Raw genomic sequence first — 17,050 nt, forward strand, 5'->3', positions numbered from 1 at the left:
AGCCATTAAAATACGAAAAAAAACACAAAAAAAAAAACCAAAAACAACAACACATCCATCCATCTTCAAATACACATACATAATAAAGAAAAGACCATGTGAACATATTGTCAAGATTTATTTTAAAATATTTACAAAGGCATAACGGAAACTTTATATTTAAAGCTTATTGGTTAATAGTTGTTCCTGATGAGCCCTTAACCCTCTTGGTACACAAATCTAAAATGGTTCAGATGGTGTAAAAGAGCTGAATCACGTTCAACCGACTTTGCCTCATATTCTTTTTTTTTTAAATATTAAATACAGATATATAAATAAATTCTTTCAAGTTTTCCTAAAAAGCCTAACCCAGGTGGGAAAAAGGGGAAAACTGGTAATTCTTCTGAAAATAAAGTTAACTGCAAGCGTGCAATGTAACAGTCCGACATGGCCCAGCAAGATGTTAAAAAAGGTCAAAGTTTTAATAGTCAGGAGGTCGGAAACCTTAAAGCAAATATATATTTCTGTGTGCAAGAAAGCTGGCCAAGTTGCAGAGTTAAAAAACAGAAATAAAAAAAAGTTTATATCAAGAGATAGGGGGTGTTTTGGGGTTGGAATGTGTCACTGTTGCCAAGATCGAACAACTATTACGAGGCAGCTGCCATGCGGATCCTCTCGGGTGGATACAGCAGTACGTTCTTTGCTGCCTTGATGGTGTTCTTCATGAGCATCGCCACAGTCATGGGTCCTACACCTCCCGGCACTGGGGTAATGAAACCTGCCTTTTGCCGTACACCTTCAGAGGGACAGAAATTGGTCATGTTTTAGAAATCTAACAGAGACAGAGCGACTGAGAATAAAACAGTAGCAATGTCAGAAGGCATGATGTGCAGTGTTTTTAAGACCTTACCTTCAAAATCAACATCTCCAACCAGTCGACTCTTGCCAGTGAGTGGGTCCTGTACTCTATTTATTCCTACATCAATAACTGCAGCTCCTTCTTTGATCATGTCTGCAGTAATTAGATTTGGGATCCCTGATGGCAGTAGAAAGACATGCGAAACAGTTAGGAAATCCAAGTAAAACAAACAGCCAGATTTTTATTTGACCGTTTAAGTTATGAAAAGCAGAAGCCGGTCTCCTACCTGCAGCAGCCACAATGATATCCGCAATTTTTGTATGCTGCCTGAGCTGATCTTTTGGAGTGTAGCGGTGAGAGATAGTGACTGTGGCATCACCTGGGGGAGGAGAAGAAAAAAAAAAAAAGAATAAAAAAAAAAAAGGGGATAAGTTATGCATGTGATCACAACTCTCTTATGAACAAATGACAGTCAGGAAGACATACAGTATATGTCCAATCACGCATTTCAACCCACCTCCAGGCCTCTCATGACGCCCATCTGTGTGCAATAACATAGCAATTGGCATTCCCACATTCTTAGACCGCCCTGCCACCACAACATTCTTCCCAAGGGTAGGAATACCTAAAAAAAAAAAAAAAATAAAAAAAAATTTAAAGAAAGTTCAGAAATGGTATTGACATAAAAATGTAATAACATGAGGTTAGAAAGAACCAGCGAGGTGGCTGGGTCATACCTGTGCGTTTGATCATTTCCATTACACCCCAGGGAGTGGCCGGCAGCATTGTAGACTGATCCAGGCACATACGGCCAACATTCACCACATGGAAACCATCTACATCCTTGCTGGGGGCAACAGCATTACAGACTCTCCGTTCATCAATGTGAGCTGTGTGAGCCCAAAAATAGGTTGTGGTCAGAAGAGATCGTTGACGACGTATGGCATTTTGAAAATAGAACCTGCTTATTTTGACGTACCTGGCAGGGGAAGCTGGACAAGTAGACCATCCACATGATGGTCAGTGTTGAGTTTGTAAATTAAATCCATTAGCTCTTCCTCGCTAATGTCTGAAGGCTTTAGGATGGTCTCACTGCAAATTCCTATGGGGGGTTGAAAAATAAGAATTAAGCATATGGGGGAAGAAGCATTTCATTTTAGTTAGAAAAAAAAAAACAAAACATCTTTGCATCGATTGAGCTTTTCTTACCAACATCAGCGGCTGCACGTGTTTTGTTGAGGACATAGGAGTGACTGGCTGGGTTGTCACCTACAAGAACCACACTTAGATGGGGTCTTCTGTGGCCAGATGAGACCCACTTATCCACGTCAGCCCGCGCCTCCTCGCGGATCTGCCGTGCTAGTTTCCTTCCTGAGATCACCACTGCTTCTTGTCTGAAAAGAGGTACAGCCCGTGTTCAGAGGACCGCTTGATTATCTATACTTTGAGTTCAGCAAGTAAAATTGCCTGGCGCCGAGCGATAGGCGAGAAGGAAGACATTTCCTTATCATAACTTTCCTTATTTACTCGGGGCAACCCGTTTGTCGAGCCCGTGGCCAATTATAGCCCAAGGTGGCTTGAGTTCAGTCATCGAGAGCTGGGATGGCTAAAAATAGTGAACGGTAAGTAACATTTCAGCTACTGTAAGTTAAGCCACTATGCACGGTGTGTAGATTGTGCAATCCGGCAGAACTGCTCAGTTCATATTTCCAGTGCTAAAAAATCTGCTCAGAAGCACTTATGCAATGGACATGCAGACAAATAATAGCTGAAGATTAATGAGCCATCAACTGTGATGTAACCTCTCCTTTAGTCTGCCAAACGTAATTAGACACCCATAGGAAAGTATGCAGAGTAGGGCAGCACTACGGGACGGCTCTTCAAGCCATGCGTTCTGATTTGTCCTGCATTCATGTCATACACACAAACTGAAATGTACAGCGGAAGGTTAATCTGGATTAGTTAAATGTTCAACGCTCTGGGAGCCATCGAGCCTCTATCAAGTGAGGGACGTTCACACAGCCCAGCTCCCCTGCGATAACGAACAGTCAAAAACTTCCACGTCCAGTACAGCGTCTATATGTAAAATGTTTTCATATCTACAAATGTGGCCATTCCTCTGTTATAGATATGTGTATATAAGTAACGGCGTAAAGCTTTCAATTTCCCCTAATCCACTTGTCACGGGCGGAGACGCAAATCATGTGCAAAGGAGCAACACGAGGTTTTTTTTTATTTTAATTGTATTTATTTTTTCATTATTTCGGGCCAAACGCCGTCGCTGATCACCAGCGGCGGCTCCATCACGCTCCGCTCATTTGGACTCAAAACGCACAAGCACGAGCTTCTACCAATTTGGCCGCTGAATCTCTCCTTACGTCTCCGTGAGTGACGTCACACCGCCTCCAGAAAAGCACTGTGCCCCCCACCCCCCCCCCCTCCCTCCCTCCCTCCCTCCCTCCCGGGGACCCAGAGCACCGAGCCCGTGCAAGCGGTTCCTGGGATTTCATCAGCCAGCACCGGCTGCAGTGCTACCGGCGTACCGCTAGGGAGGGGGAGGAGGCGGCGGGGGCTGCCCGGGGAAATGTGGGGGAAACCGTTCGCGTGTCCCCCGGGCACAAAAACACTCGCTTATACGTCGACGCGGGATAAACGGACACGGGCGGACGGAGGCGGACGGCGTGTGAAAACAAACCCCCCCCGCCCCATTGAAAGCCATCCCGAGGGAGCCGCCATGCGAGGCTCCGCTCCCCGCCCGCACACTCACCTTGACGCGGAGACGTGGAGACTACAGACTTGACGCTGCGCATGTTGGCACAGTCTTCGGAGAGCCCTGATTGTTGCCATAACGCTTGGAGTCCGGGACGCGGATCGTGATGCCGGAGGAGGAAGAACAAGCGGAGGAGGAGGAGGAGGAGGAGGAGGAGGAGACCGGGGCTGACGGAGCAACGCGCCCGGAGGAACGCGCGGAAGGCTTTTATAGCCCCTCTCCACGAGCGTTGCTACGTCAGCGTGACCGCTCGCGGTGCGTTCGCTGGGCGCGGAAATCGGCAACTCCGTGTCGGTCGCTCCCACTTCCCAGCCGAGCGCTCCATTCGCCTCAGTTGATCCATCGCAAGCCGTTTGAACGAACTACTCACCTTTTTCAGGTACGGGTGCTTGTATATGAGATACTAGTTGTCTTTCTTACAGTGACTAGTAACTACTTTACTTATCCACGCACTTATTCATTAGCAGTGCTGTAAAGTACCGAAGAAAAATTACTACAAATACACGTATGATATGAGTAAAAATAAAAATGTTACTCGTAAAATAATGATGTTACTAGTAAAAAATAAAAAATTGTACTAATACCAATATTACCAGTAAAAATAAAAATGTTACGAATAAAAATGTTACTTGTAAAACTTAAAATTATACGCGTAAAAATGTTACCAGTAAAAATAAAAATGTTAGTAATAAAATGTTACTAGTAAAAATAAAATGTTACTAATTAAAATGCTACGACTGAAAATAAAAATGTTACTAGTAAACATAAAAATGTCCCGAATAAGAATGTTACTAGATAAAATATAAATGTTACTGGTAAAAATGTTACTAGTAAAAATAAAAATGTTACTAATAAAATGTTACTAGTACAAATAAAAATGTTACTAATACAAATGTTATTTGTAAAAATAAAAATGTTATTAGTAGAAATGTTACAAATAAAAATGTTTCTTGCAAACATAAAAATGTTACTAATATAAATGTAACTAGTAAAGATAAAAATAATACTTGTAAAAATGGTACTAATAAAATGTTACTCATAAAAATAAAAATGTCACTAGCAAAAATGTCACCAGTAAAAATAAAAATGTTACTAGTTAAAATGTAACTGGTAAAAAATAAAAATGTTACGAGTAAAAGTAAAAATGTTACTAGTTAAATGTTACCTGAAAAAAAATGTTACGAGTAAAAATGTAACGAGCAAAATAGAAATTTTACTAATAAAATTGTAACGAGTAAAAATGTTACTAGTAAAAATAAAAATGTTACTAGTAAATGTGACTAATAAAATTGTTACTAGTAAAAATGCTACTAGTAAAAATAAAAATGTTTCTAGTAAATGTTATAAATAAAAATGTTACTAGTAAAAAATAAAAATGTTACTAGTAAAAATGTTACTAGCAAAATAAAAATGTTACTAATAAAATTGTAAAGAGTAAAAATGTTACTAGTAAAAAGATTAATGTTACTATTAAATGTTACGAATAAAAATGTTACTTGTAAAAATAATAATGTTACTAGTAAAAATGTTACTGGCAACAACAGGAAAAGGCACGAGTCAATAATGAATAATTACTAAAAATTAAAACAGGTACCAGTAACAGCGGGAATAGATACAAGTCAGAGGTTTAATGTCTGAAACACGGAGCCCCATAGGACTCAATAACAACTGTCCAAATTGTTACTAGAAACATTACAATAGTTACTCGTAACCGTTGGAATAGTTTCTAGTATGTAATAAATACATAAAAACATTGACGAGTGAAAGTAAAACAGCTACTAGTAACTGTTGGAATAGTAACTAGTAACTAAAGCACAAGCACTAGTACCTAAAACATTTTGACGAGTGAAAGCAAAACAGTTACTAGTAACTATTGAAATAGTAACTAGCAACTACAAGTACAAGTACTCATACCTAAAAGAGTTTGACGAGTGAAAGTAAAGTTGTTACTCGTAACCGTTGGAATAGTAACTCGTAAGTAAAGTTAAAAAGTACGTGTGTTTGGCCGCCAGGGGGCGCTCAGCTCTCCGCTCCAAGCGGCGCGGACGAGGCTTTGCGCTCGTCTCGGCCCGTGATGAAAGGTTCAACTCGTTTTGCAGATTCGGTTCTCGACGAGTCGTCCGGTAAAAAATAAAAAATAATAAAAATAAAATAAAATAAAGATTCGTTCGCTTTTCCGACGTCGGCTCTCAGTCGCGAATGGAATTTCCCCACGAGAATCGTTTGACTGTGTCAACGTTGTTTATTATAGCGATCCCCCGGGGCCCGCTGCTCTCAAACGTGTGTACTTGAGCAGAGAAGGCAAAGCGTGGCCCACGAAAATAATGACATTCCCGTCAAAATGATTTGGGTTTTTTTTTTTGGAAAGCAGTGACACTCAGGAGCGCGGAGGTCATTGTTTTCCGCTCCCGAGTCCGAGATTGGGCTTCACACCGACTCCGTCAAACGAAAACAAGGCGGAATTGATGTAGCGTATTGAAATGCATTGTAAATTAATGTGTTGTAATGTAACGAACGTAACGCCATGTAATCTAGACACCTGCACCACGACGGCAATCGGAGGGGAGGGTCCGACGGTCGGAGCCGTTTTCGGATTCAGGGCCGACCGCTCGTTTGAAATATCAATTCGCGACGAACGCGTCGTCGACACTCTTGCGTCACCGCTGCCTGCTAACATATGGGCTAGCAGAGGAGCTGCGCTGGCAAGAGCTCTGCGCTGGACAGCTCGTCGGAAACTTGGTTTTGAGGAACTGCACTTTGTTGTCGCTTTCTTCGACCCCCCGACGACCGAGTTTGCCACGATGAGCTTCCTATTGTAAGTAGCGAAACATTCGGCGAGGGTATCTTCGTACGCAGCCCCGGGGAGGGGAAGGTAGTGGTAAACAAGTTAAACGGCTCCAGTAATACAGTTAGCTTTATCTTTGCTAAGCTAACGTCAGCCTAGCATAGATAACTGAGCCCCCCACCCCCCACACCCCCAGCAAAAACTTTTGACACAGCGTTAAAAGTGCTTCCACTCGAATGCTTGACGCACGTCCAGTGGATTCTAGTTGGTCAGACTTCCCTTTTCATTCACTTGCCACTTTAACCAACGCCACTCCACTAGTTAGCGACAGTTGGCTAATGTTGACGTTGTCGTTAGCTTGCCGCCGATCTTAGGTTGTGGTTTATGTAGTGTGATCGTGGCTAACCAATTCTGATCGTAGTCACTGCTTTCCTTTTAGTTTCTTGCAGTTTCTCGGCGTCGCTACCGTGTGTTGTCTGCAGAAAATCTTAATTTCCTGCACAGTGAATGGGGTCAAACACTTGCAAAACGGTTTAAACAACGTCTTCCTACAGCAGACAGACAGACAGACGGATAGAAATTGCGGTGCTACAAGCAGCTCACATAAAAATAATAAAAAAATTGGCACTATGCAATGAAACTATACAAAAAATAGAGAAATTGGCATTTAAACCTAAAAAAATACTTTAGAAATAACTGAAAAGCTATGTATCAAAAAACACACTAAAATAATTAACTGAATAAAAATAGGAAATAATCTAAGTTTGTGTGTGTGTGTGTGTGTGTGTGTGTGTGTGTGTGTATATATATATATATATACACACACACACACACACACACACACACACACACACACATTTTTAGTCTATTATATTCATAAGTGGCTGGTTTCCACCAGCTCGATCTACAGAATGCGTCTAGCCAGGCTTTTCGGCAGAATAGGTGCGGCCACTACTCATACAAACCTACTCCATGTAATTATGTTCTCTGCTTGACACTACTGCCGTTCCTTTGCAGCGGTAGTCGCTCATCCAAGACCTTCAAGCCCAAGAAGAACATCCCCGAGGGCTCCCACCAGTACGAGCTGCTGAAGCACGCCGAGGCCACGCTGGGCAGCGGCAACCTGAGGCAGGCTGTCATGCTGCCTGAGGGGGAGGACCTGAACGAGTGGATCGCTGTGAACAGTCAGTCACCGAGCCATAAACCTCAAACTGATTCTCTATATAGAACCCTCACATCGTCCTCATGGGGACTGGTGGTCGCATTTCTTTCTGAAGAATCCACAGTATCTGCGATAAGGACGAGTGTTTGTTCTCTGGTCTTCAGTCCTCATGGTTACATAGTTGTCGTTGCTTTTTCTCCCAACTTCTTTTTCTGTTTTTGTATCAATGAGCTTTCTGTTTCTTCTTTTCAGCTGTGGATTTCTTCAATCAAATTAACATGCTCTATGGCACCATAACAGAGTTTTGTACTGAGACAAGCTGCTCTGTGATGTCTGCCGGACCAAGGTACTGTAAATATTCTGTCCATGGTGGCCGTTTCAGTTTACTTCATCCAATAATAATTAACCATTCTACGGTGCTTGGTTATTGTGGTTTATCACTATAATCACAGTAACCAAATACAACATTTTCAGCCCAATACCTGTATTGTAGAGTTTGTTAGTGCACAGCTGTAGCTTTATAAGTCACATTTAAACAATAACGGTATGGCAGCATGCTGTAAGGTTCTAAACTCTCAGTTGGTTGTCAGGCAGAGACTAATTCCAAAGCAGCTGGTCCTCCTTATGACTTTCAAAATAACACAAAGAAGAAGAAGATTCTTTATTTGTCACACCGCACAACACATGCACTCATGTGGCGACGGCGATCAACACACACACACACACACACACACACACACACACACACAGACGCTTCTTCGAATGGTGGCCGGTGAAACTGATTTTCTGCTTTTAACCCATCCTGGCTTGTCCTTCCTCTAGGGGTCGGCCAGGAGCAGCGGGCAGCAAATTTTTTGCAATGCTTTTATGCTAATAATATGGTTATATACTGTAGTTGGATCACGTAGTTGGATGCCAGTGCTTTTCTATTCGATTCTTATTTCTTGTTTTGTTGCGTCCACCTTATTAGACAGAGACTGCATATGTTGTTGCTTTAATCTGCTTCTATTTAAAGGCATACAAAATATGAGTTTCACATGATGTGGAAATGTGGTCTCTTGTGTGTTTCAAAGAAGGAACAACGTCACATGAAGCCGCCTCAAGGAAGTACCCTTTAGAAACATCAGAAAATGAATTGCATTTAAGTTGGTATTCACAAAGGCGGTTGAACAACATGGTGAGCCTGTGTTTAACTGTAGTGTTTGCTGATGTACGGATGGGTCCATTGAGGGTATATGGCAATGCATTACAGTAAAAGGCTCTGTTTTCTGTTGCTTATTTTCAATTCCCTTTGTAACCCTACTTTATTTTGTGTTGACTTAGTGTGTTTGTGGTCTATTGCAAGCGTTACCACCACACATATTTGAGCTCCAGTCCAATTTAGCATATATATATATATTATATGAAACGGACATTAAATCCCACTGGACTAAACCATAAATCATGAAAATTTAATGAAAGCCCACAACTCAAAATGTAATGACAACATGAAATCTGTACAATCCAACTTCTATTTGCCATAATCATCTTGACAAGAACAATGCTAATGAAAACGAATCTATCAAAGCTATTGAGAAATGTTAACCTCATGCTTTGCAATAACAAATGGTGGTTACATCTGCTTGTGCTATACTTTCCAGACATGGAAGCAAGCCATTGCATTTTCACATGAGTTAGACTTCTTTGCTGAAGAATAGGAAAAGGGAAAAGGCATTTGTGTTTTTCCACTCTCTGTAGAAGCTATTTAGAAACGAGCGTTTGCACTTCCTCTGCTTGCTCTCTTCTTAGGCCGTCTCTCTGCTTAGTAATCGAAAGGAAGAGACCCGGCTCTACTTCCTGTTGACAATCCCACAATCAAGAACACGAAAGGAGACACTTTATCTCCCCACCGCTGCTCTTTTTTAGCTCCGCTAATTGTTATTGCATGCAGCAAAATACTTCGAACAGACATTACATTTGTACCATGAAAGGAGGATTGCGTGTTATAGGTAGACCCGTTACATCCTCTGTCAATCCAGGAGCACTGGATTTGTTCAACGTTTTAGCACAATCATTTTTAGATAAGTAAGTTACACATTTAAATCATTTCATTGTTTTTCTTTTAAGGGAAAAGATGTTCTCCACAATACGTTCTGCCTTTGGTGGTAAACAATGTTGTCTCAGGGGCTGAAATAAGTTTTCAAGGAGATTGTAAACTGAAGTCAGTATAACTGCCCCTCTGAGCAAAGAGCTTCTGCTATTATTGGGAAAGAAAGAAATCAACTTTTCAAAATGTAATATAATAGCTCACAGTCCTCAGTAACTTCTAATGTTAATAGCCATGGCTGTGGTGTCAGTGAATCAGTTTGGGTTATCAATGCCTTTTATCTATCTAGCACGAAGCAACACCTTGGATTACACTTCAGTCTGCAAAACTGGCACCAACTGGATTTAAATGACGATTAATGGCATACAGTGTAGGAATGAAATAGATTGAAATATCAGCTATTTCCTGCCTCTAAACAGAAAAATAAATGTTGCTCTAAACTTAGAATGATGAACATCAAAAAGCCTGGACCAAGTGCTTAAACATTTTTTTAGTATTGTTTTTTTTGTAGAAATGTTGCTCTAAAATTGTAATTTCACTTTGTAAGAGTGATTTCTCTGGTTACTTTTATCCATTTGCTCTAATTCTGACTATACTACAACAATACATCCAGTAACTTTAACTCTTACATTATTCTTTTGAGATGTCAGTGTTCCTGTAATTAAGAAGGGGGAGGTTGTGTGCCTTTCAAACAATTGTGTTGTTTAAATTTAAAAATAAAATATATAAATGTATTTTTAAATTTAAACAACACAATTAAACGTTATTGTTATCATATGCTTATAAGTAAAAGTGGGAAAACATGGGTGGTACAAGCATTAAATCGTCCAAAACTATAGAGTTTGCATGCCAAAACAAGCTGCAAAACATGACTAGGTTGGGACAAGGACAACAGGATGTCAAGATTGGAGAAGCCTTCAAGCACCAGTTGTTAACAAACACATACGCTTCACTTTAACAGTGTGACTTTGCACAGAATTCTGATTTGAGTGCCTGCCCCTTGGCAACAGTTAGAATAGCGCAAACAAATTTGAAATGGATGCCAGTGCTCTGCTTGAGCTGTAGAACATTGTGTATTGTGTAGTAGAGTATTAGTAACTGATACGTCTTGGCTGGATGTCGTGGTTGGAGATAATTGGACGCAGTGTTGGGTTTGGGTTGAGTAAATGAAGTGTTCTGCAATTAACCTTTTTTGCGTCTTTTTGTTTCGTTGTTTTTTTCCTCAAGGTATGAATACCACTGGGCTGATGGCACCAATATTAAGAAACCGATCAAATGCTCCGCTCCCAAGTACATCGACTACCTTATGACTTGGGTGCAGGACCAACTGGATGATGAGACACTTTTTCCTTCCAAGATTGGTAAGTTTTTATTTTTTTTGTCCTGAAAGGGATGCAGAGAAATGGCCAAAAAAAATGGTGTGTGTGGGAGTAATAACAGGATGTTCAGGATTCTCCTCTCTTCAACAATGGACAAATGTACTAGTTATGATTTTGTATACTTTTTTTTTTTTTTTTCCCCCTCACAATACTTAATGACACACAAGGGTCTTTATATCAAAAGCATTTTCCTACGCCGGGTGCTTCTGTATTATGACCAGCGTTGTTGTTTCCCTTCAGGCGTTCCCTTTCCCAAGAACTTCATGTCCGTGGCGAAGACCATCCTGAAACGCCTCTTCAGGGTTTACGCCCACATCTACCACCAGCATTTTGACTCTGTGATGCAGCTGCAGGAGGAGGCTCACCTGAACACCTCTTTTAAGCACTTCATTTTCTTCGTTCAGGTGAGACTGTCGCAGTTCTGGGTGGCGGGGAACGTCGTGGGGTTCCCTTATTCGGGTCGAAGTTTAAATATAAGTATATTCTAACAACATTCCAGGTGGATTTATTCTATGTTTTACCATTAGACAAAATGAACGATAGTTGTGACTGACTGAAGCTCTTTACACCTTCCTCCGGATCATCTCTGCTTTGCTGTCAGGACAGTATTTATGTTTCACAAAATCTTTGGGCTACCCCCGACTAAAAGATTTTCCTAGTCTGCTGTTAGTAATTAGTTCAAGCCATTAGTCGACTAATTGGCTCACATTTATGATATAAATTTAATCATTTAAATATATATTTATATGGTATTTTTGAGGGTTCAGAAAATGGTTTGAGTTCCAGGGCTGTGCAAGAATGTTATAACTAACATTGTTAACACTGTGCTACATTTCAGATAAATACAAAATCGAATAACCAGCCTTTATAATTAAATTTAACTTAGAAGAGCTGCACGCACAAAGCAAGCTGCCTGTTAATTACACCGGTTAATCTTTTAAGGCCGTATTATTGTTTTAATTAATGCACACATTAAAATTACATATTGATATAATATGCACAGAATTGTGGCATACGGAAAATCGTTTTCCTGCTGTCTGCGTCCCCTCATTAGGGACCCCTCATTAGGGACCCCTCATTAGGGACCCCTCATCGGGGGCATTTCCTGGGGCCGCGCACTCAGTTACTGGCTGCGCTGGGATCCCCATCAGCCCCCCCGAGGCTCAAGTGCACATCCGGCCCACCTCCACCCGGTCCATCGGGGAGGTGGAGCTTGAACGGGTGGGATATAGCCGAAAGATGGTGAACTCTGCCTGGGGAGCGGCTCTTATAATATACACAATATTTTTTTATAATATACGCAATAGTTTTCGGACTTTTAGACGAGTGGACTAGTCATCCCTATACTGAATATCTATCAACCAGCAAAGGGACTCGTTTAGAGCTGTATTGGGGGGAAAGAACTGACATTTCAATATATTCTTTTGTTATTTATCTGTTTGTCTGTCCGTCTGTCTACAGTATATATCTATCTATCTGTTTGTCTGTCTGTCTAGAGTTTATATCTGTCTGTCTACAGTATATGTCTGTCTGTCTATATTCTTGGCATATTTAGGCTATAATAAGTAAACTGTCGGCTGTAACAGGAAGGTTTATATTTCCCTTAGTTTATATAAATAAATATTACTGTCTTATAAGGAATGGTCAACAAAAACAATTACAAACCAAACTATTAGAATAAGTATTATTGTATTAAAAAAATAACAATAATATTTAGTCAAGCCAAACATTCGAGTGTTGGCTGCGGTCAGCCATGGTCAAGGATGTAAACAGAAGTGTACGCACCGCGATACCGTTTCTATCGCTATGTCGCGCATCAGAAGCTTTACGGCAATATTTTACGCCACGGTGCTGTATGTTATCTGCACGTGGGACCGATGTAAACAAACGTGGGGGAACGTGGCGCTTCAGGACATTCCTCATTGGATGGATTATAAGGTGAGCGAGTTGGGAGCGCGACTGAAATCTGCAAAAGTTAGGAACCGATAAGCGGAATCGAAATGCACGTGTCTTATCGAATCCACGGCTCTTGGAAATTTGGGAAAAGAACCCTTAAATCAGAGTAATTGATGTTATATCACACAGACTTCTCTTGTAGATTAGTCCTGGAAAATGAGAACCGCGCGGGTTTTCCTTTAGTATCAAGCAGCAAAAAAGTTGTAGCATGACATGTTAATAGTTAATTTGTCTTGTTAATTTATTAGCAAAAGCAACACAATAACCAGCCTTTAAAATATAAATTTTATTTACAAGCACTGCACGCATGAAGCGAGCCGCCTGTTAATTACCGGCAAAAGCTGCTCATCAAAAGCTGTAATTCTTCTTCTTCTGAATGTGTCGGAACAACTAGCAAGACCACTGAACATTTATTTTTGTGAAAATTTTGTTTCAAATTAAAAGCCCTCTAGTGTTTCATACACGGGTCCAGCCATATAGGTTTTAAAGGTAATTTTAACATGTCACAGCTCCCAAATGGAGTTTTATTTATTTTTTATTTTTTCCCCTCCTCCTGAAACCAACCTCCCAATGGAAAAACTTGGTTGACTCTTCTTGTCGACTAACGTTTGGTCGACTGTTTGGGGGCAGCCCTACAGTACTTGTCACTGCTTGCCGACACATGACCGTTTCCGCTGGTAATTTGAGGAAATCTGATTTTGTTGCAGCATTTCAACAGAAACAGGAATCGCAGACAACAATAAGGATGTTTTGTCGCTGTGCCCCATTATTTTACTACTTTTATTGTTGCCATACCAGGGCAACTAAAGCATTGCATTGCGAATGATGTTACAAAACACAGCAGGGACACAACATGGCACGAATGTTAATACATACCGTATCGCTCGTCTGAAGACGTGCTCTCCCACAGATGAACTGCAGTGCGCTGCTTTGCTCTTATTGGTTCTTACTTTGCTCATTGACAGAATTGAGTCGTCGACCATGATATACTGAAAAGCTCTACCACAACTACAAATTCTCTTTTGTTAGCCGTCCCAATTTCTGGACTTTTTTTTTTTTTTTTTTTTTTTTTTTTTTTTTTACAAAAATGCTTTCTTTTTTGTTTTGCATTCATTTCTTTATTAAGGGATTTTACACTTAAAAATGATTGTAGTTGGTTTGAAGGGAATGCATTTCGATTCACAGCTTGTGTGTCCTGTCTCTTAGGAATTCAATCTTATTGACCGACGCGAGCTCGCTCCTCTGCAGGACCTGATCGAGAAGCTTGGCTCCAAGGACAGATAAACGCTCCCCTGCACATCATGTTTTTCTCTTTCTTTTTTATCTTATTTTTTAACTGTTTGCTTCTCTCTCTCTCTCTCTCTCTCTCTCTCTCTCTCTCTCTCTCTCTCTCTCTCTCTCTCTCTCTCTCTCTCTCTCTCTCTCTCTCTCTCTCTCTCTCTCTCTCTCTCTCTGACTGCTACCTCTCAACTTCTTAACTCTGTGCCTTGTTTTTTCACTTACATGGCCTGTACAACTGTACTGTACTGCTCCCTTTCTCCCTTGTGTTTATCGTTTCTTTGTCTCACTCTGTTTCACTCGAGTCACTCTAGCTCAAACCCCAGAGTGCAGTGATGGGCAATTCCAGGTTTAGAAAGTAAAATTCCATTTGCCATGTTTTTTCGCTCCACTGATGCAATAAGACGGCCAATTTCACTTATGGGTTGTACCTATGGGTTTGGGTTGAGCTAATCAGCAAATCCAGATGGTTGATTGGGGAGCATTTTTACTTTCTGAACCTGGATGTGTAGTAGAGTAAAAAAATATTGTTTGCAGGTTTGTGGCTGAAAAGTTGGTAATAGGGACATACTTATCTTTTTACATTGGACCAAGGGAATTGGTGAGTTAAAAACAAAACGCAGCATTTTATCTTTTAAAAGTTGGTGTATAGTGTTATAGTTGTCAAACCAATTTCACATCTTTAAAAAAAAAATAAAATAAAAATGTATTTGATAGTTGGTTTATATTTTGAGTTAAGGTCTGATTATTGCAATTAGGATGACCAAATAATCCAAGTCATATTTGCTTTATTTCTGAAATGTAGAGAGTGATGAGGAATATGGGGCGAAAATATGAGATGCCACATTAGTCATATGTATGAGAGCACAGCACGAGTTTTTAATCTGAATTTAAGGCAGATGTAAAAGGCTTACTTTTTATGAATATTTCAAGGCTGCCTATCATGAGCTGGCAGTGTCTTGTGAGCCCGTCCTGAGGCTACACTCAAATAGCATAACATACAATGAATAGACTACTGTAAGGTGACTTAAATCTTCTAAGGAAGATATCCCATAGAAACAACCCATCTTCATTTTGGCTGTTTGAATTTGGTCATGCAATATTTTGTTTTGCACATGTTTTCCCTGCTTTTTCTCAATTTTTTTTTTTTTTTTTTTTTTTTTTTTTTTTTTTTTAAATAAAGGGTTATTGAAATAGTATAGAAGATGTTTTAAGGCAATAGGGTGACTTTTTAAATATGCTTTAGAATCACTTAAACACTTGGTGATGATGGAAAAACATGACAATGTTGACAACTTTTATAAGTTGTATTATCCACAACAACAAGGTCTTGTCATGGTAAAACATTGCTAAAAGGAATAGTAGCAAAGTCTAATGTGATTTGTTTTGTCTTATTTTTGGTTTACTGTCATTTCATTCAATTCATTTCTGGGATGATGAGTATATATTTAGTGTTTTGGTATTTTGTTCTTTTAAATGCTGGAAAATGTCACGTAATTATTAGTTACGTTTCCCTATGTCAGAGAAAATAGCTATTGTGCCTGTGCAAAGGATCAGTGACATGAATAGATGTCTTTCTTCCAGAAGTTTTAAAGTCACCAACATACATTTCAGTGTTCCATACTTTTGAAAAAGAGGCAATGTTTTTCTAGTTTGTTTTGATCCTAAATAGATATCAGACAATCATGGGTAATTACTTTCAAATAGTTGACAAGTGAAAATATTCACATTCATTATTCTTTGGATAGCCCAATGCTCCCCTGAACCAGAATGTAATGAGTTGCCTCAACATGCACATTTCATCATGTGCTACGTTTGGAAACGTGCAAATTAGTTTTAAGATGCGTATTTGATTTGGCATTGAGTAAATCTAAATTTACAAACGCAATCCATTGTTGAGGCTCATTGTATCTGGCAATAATGATTGATCTCAGGCCAATCAGTTAACAATTACCGTTGAATTCACATGTTTGTTTTGTCTGGAGCTTGATAATGTTTACAGTGATCTTTATTTGGAAAACCTACAAACCCTTTTATTATAGTCTTGCCATGTTTTTAGAAACTGACTTTGTCCACATGCGCTTCACATAAAAATAGGTTGTTACATTTCATATTTTTCTTGTAAAGTTATTTGTGTACCTCGGAATTGGATAAGGAATAAGGGCTTTCAAAAGAATTAATAGATTTTTATATATTTAGAATGATGGTGATATCACTGGTTGGTAATCTTGACTGAGATGTAAGAAGTTTTGAACTGCATCAACAATATTTGCTGTAAATATGATCAGTGTTTTATCTGAACAAAACTGTGCCTTACCATAATAATAAAAAATCATGTCTGAAATGACAGTATTGATAGATTGAAACAAATAAACATCAAAATAAAACGCTGGCGTTATTTGAATTTTATTCTCACTGGTTTATGCTGCATTCTTTGACGTCGGCAAAAAACGACCTCCTACCGGGCGAAAGTGCAAGGGAATGGCCATTACAATTGGGAGTCCAAAATCGGAATCTCGAACTGCCCTGAAGTTTCTATATTAATTTCAGTGGCGTTTTGTTTCGCCTGTAGAACGCAGCAAGCTTGCCGAACGAAGCACTTCCAAAGTCGGAATTTCCGAAACCAGCCATTGTCAAACGGTGCGTCGTTGTCACCCGAGTTGCTTTTCCGAACGCACACGAAGTGGACTCCGCTCTACCAATCGGGTGGAAGTGACGCCGGCAAGCCGGAAGTGGCCACGGCACAGCTACAAGTTTTTATCCATTAGCCGGAGCAGCGAGCCGTGATTCGACTTT

At 40.0% G+C, this 17,050-nt stretch overlaps 2 protein-coding genes across 2 annotated transcripts; one reads left to right on the forward strand and one right to left on the reverse strand.

The window, feature by feature from the left end:
- Nucleotides 1–99: 99 nt before the first annotated feature.
- Nucleotides 100–3,776, reverse strand: mthfd2 (methylenetetrahydrofolate dehydrogenase (NADP+ dependent) 2, methenyltetrahydrofolate cyclohydrolase). The gene is made up of 8 exons (XM_080003897.1): nucleotides 3,606–3,776; nucleotides 2,048–2,232; nucleotides 1,818–1,940; nucleotides 1,576–1,728; nucleotides 1,356–1,463; nucleotides 1,125–1,217; nucleotides 890–1,015; nucleotides 100–775 (listed from the first exon to the last, which is right to left on the reverse strand). Exons 1-8 carry the CDS (start codon nucleotides 3,683–3,685, stop codon nucleotides 627–629), a joined length of 1,017 nt encoding a protein of 338 aa, XP_079860023.1. The 5' UTR covers nucleotides 3,686–3,776; the 3' UTR covers nucleotides 100–626.
- Nucleotides 3,777–6,289: 2,513 nt separating this feature from the next.
- mob1a (MOB kinase activator 1A) lies at nucleotides 6,290–16,641 on the forward strand. Its single transcript, XM_080004137.1, has 6 exons — nucleotides 6,290–6,423; nucleotides 7,411–7,577; nucleotides 7,808–7,901; nucleotides 10,869–11,002; nucleotides 11,261–11,424; nucleotides 14,183–16,641. The coding sequence occupies exons 1-6, from the start codon at nucleotides 6,410–6,412 to the stop codon at nucleotides 14,258–14,260; spliced, it is 651 nt and encodes a 216-aa protein (XP_079860263.1). The 5' UTR covers nucleotides 6,290–6,409; the 3' UTR covers nucleotides 14,261–16,641.
- The last annotated feature ends 409 nt before the right edge of the window (nucleotides 16,642–17,050 follow it).

Source organism: Zeus faber (assembly GCF_960531495.2).
Source record: "Zeus faber genome assembly, chromosome: 7".
NCBI lineage: Eukaryota > Metazoa > Chordata > Actinopteri > Zeiformes > Zeidae > Zeus > Zeus faber.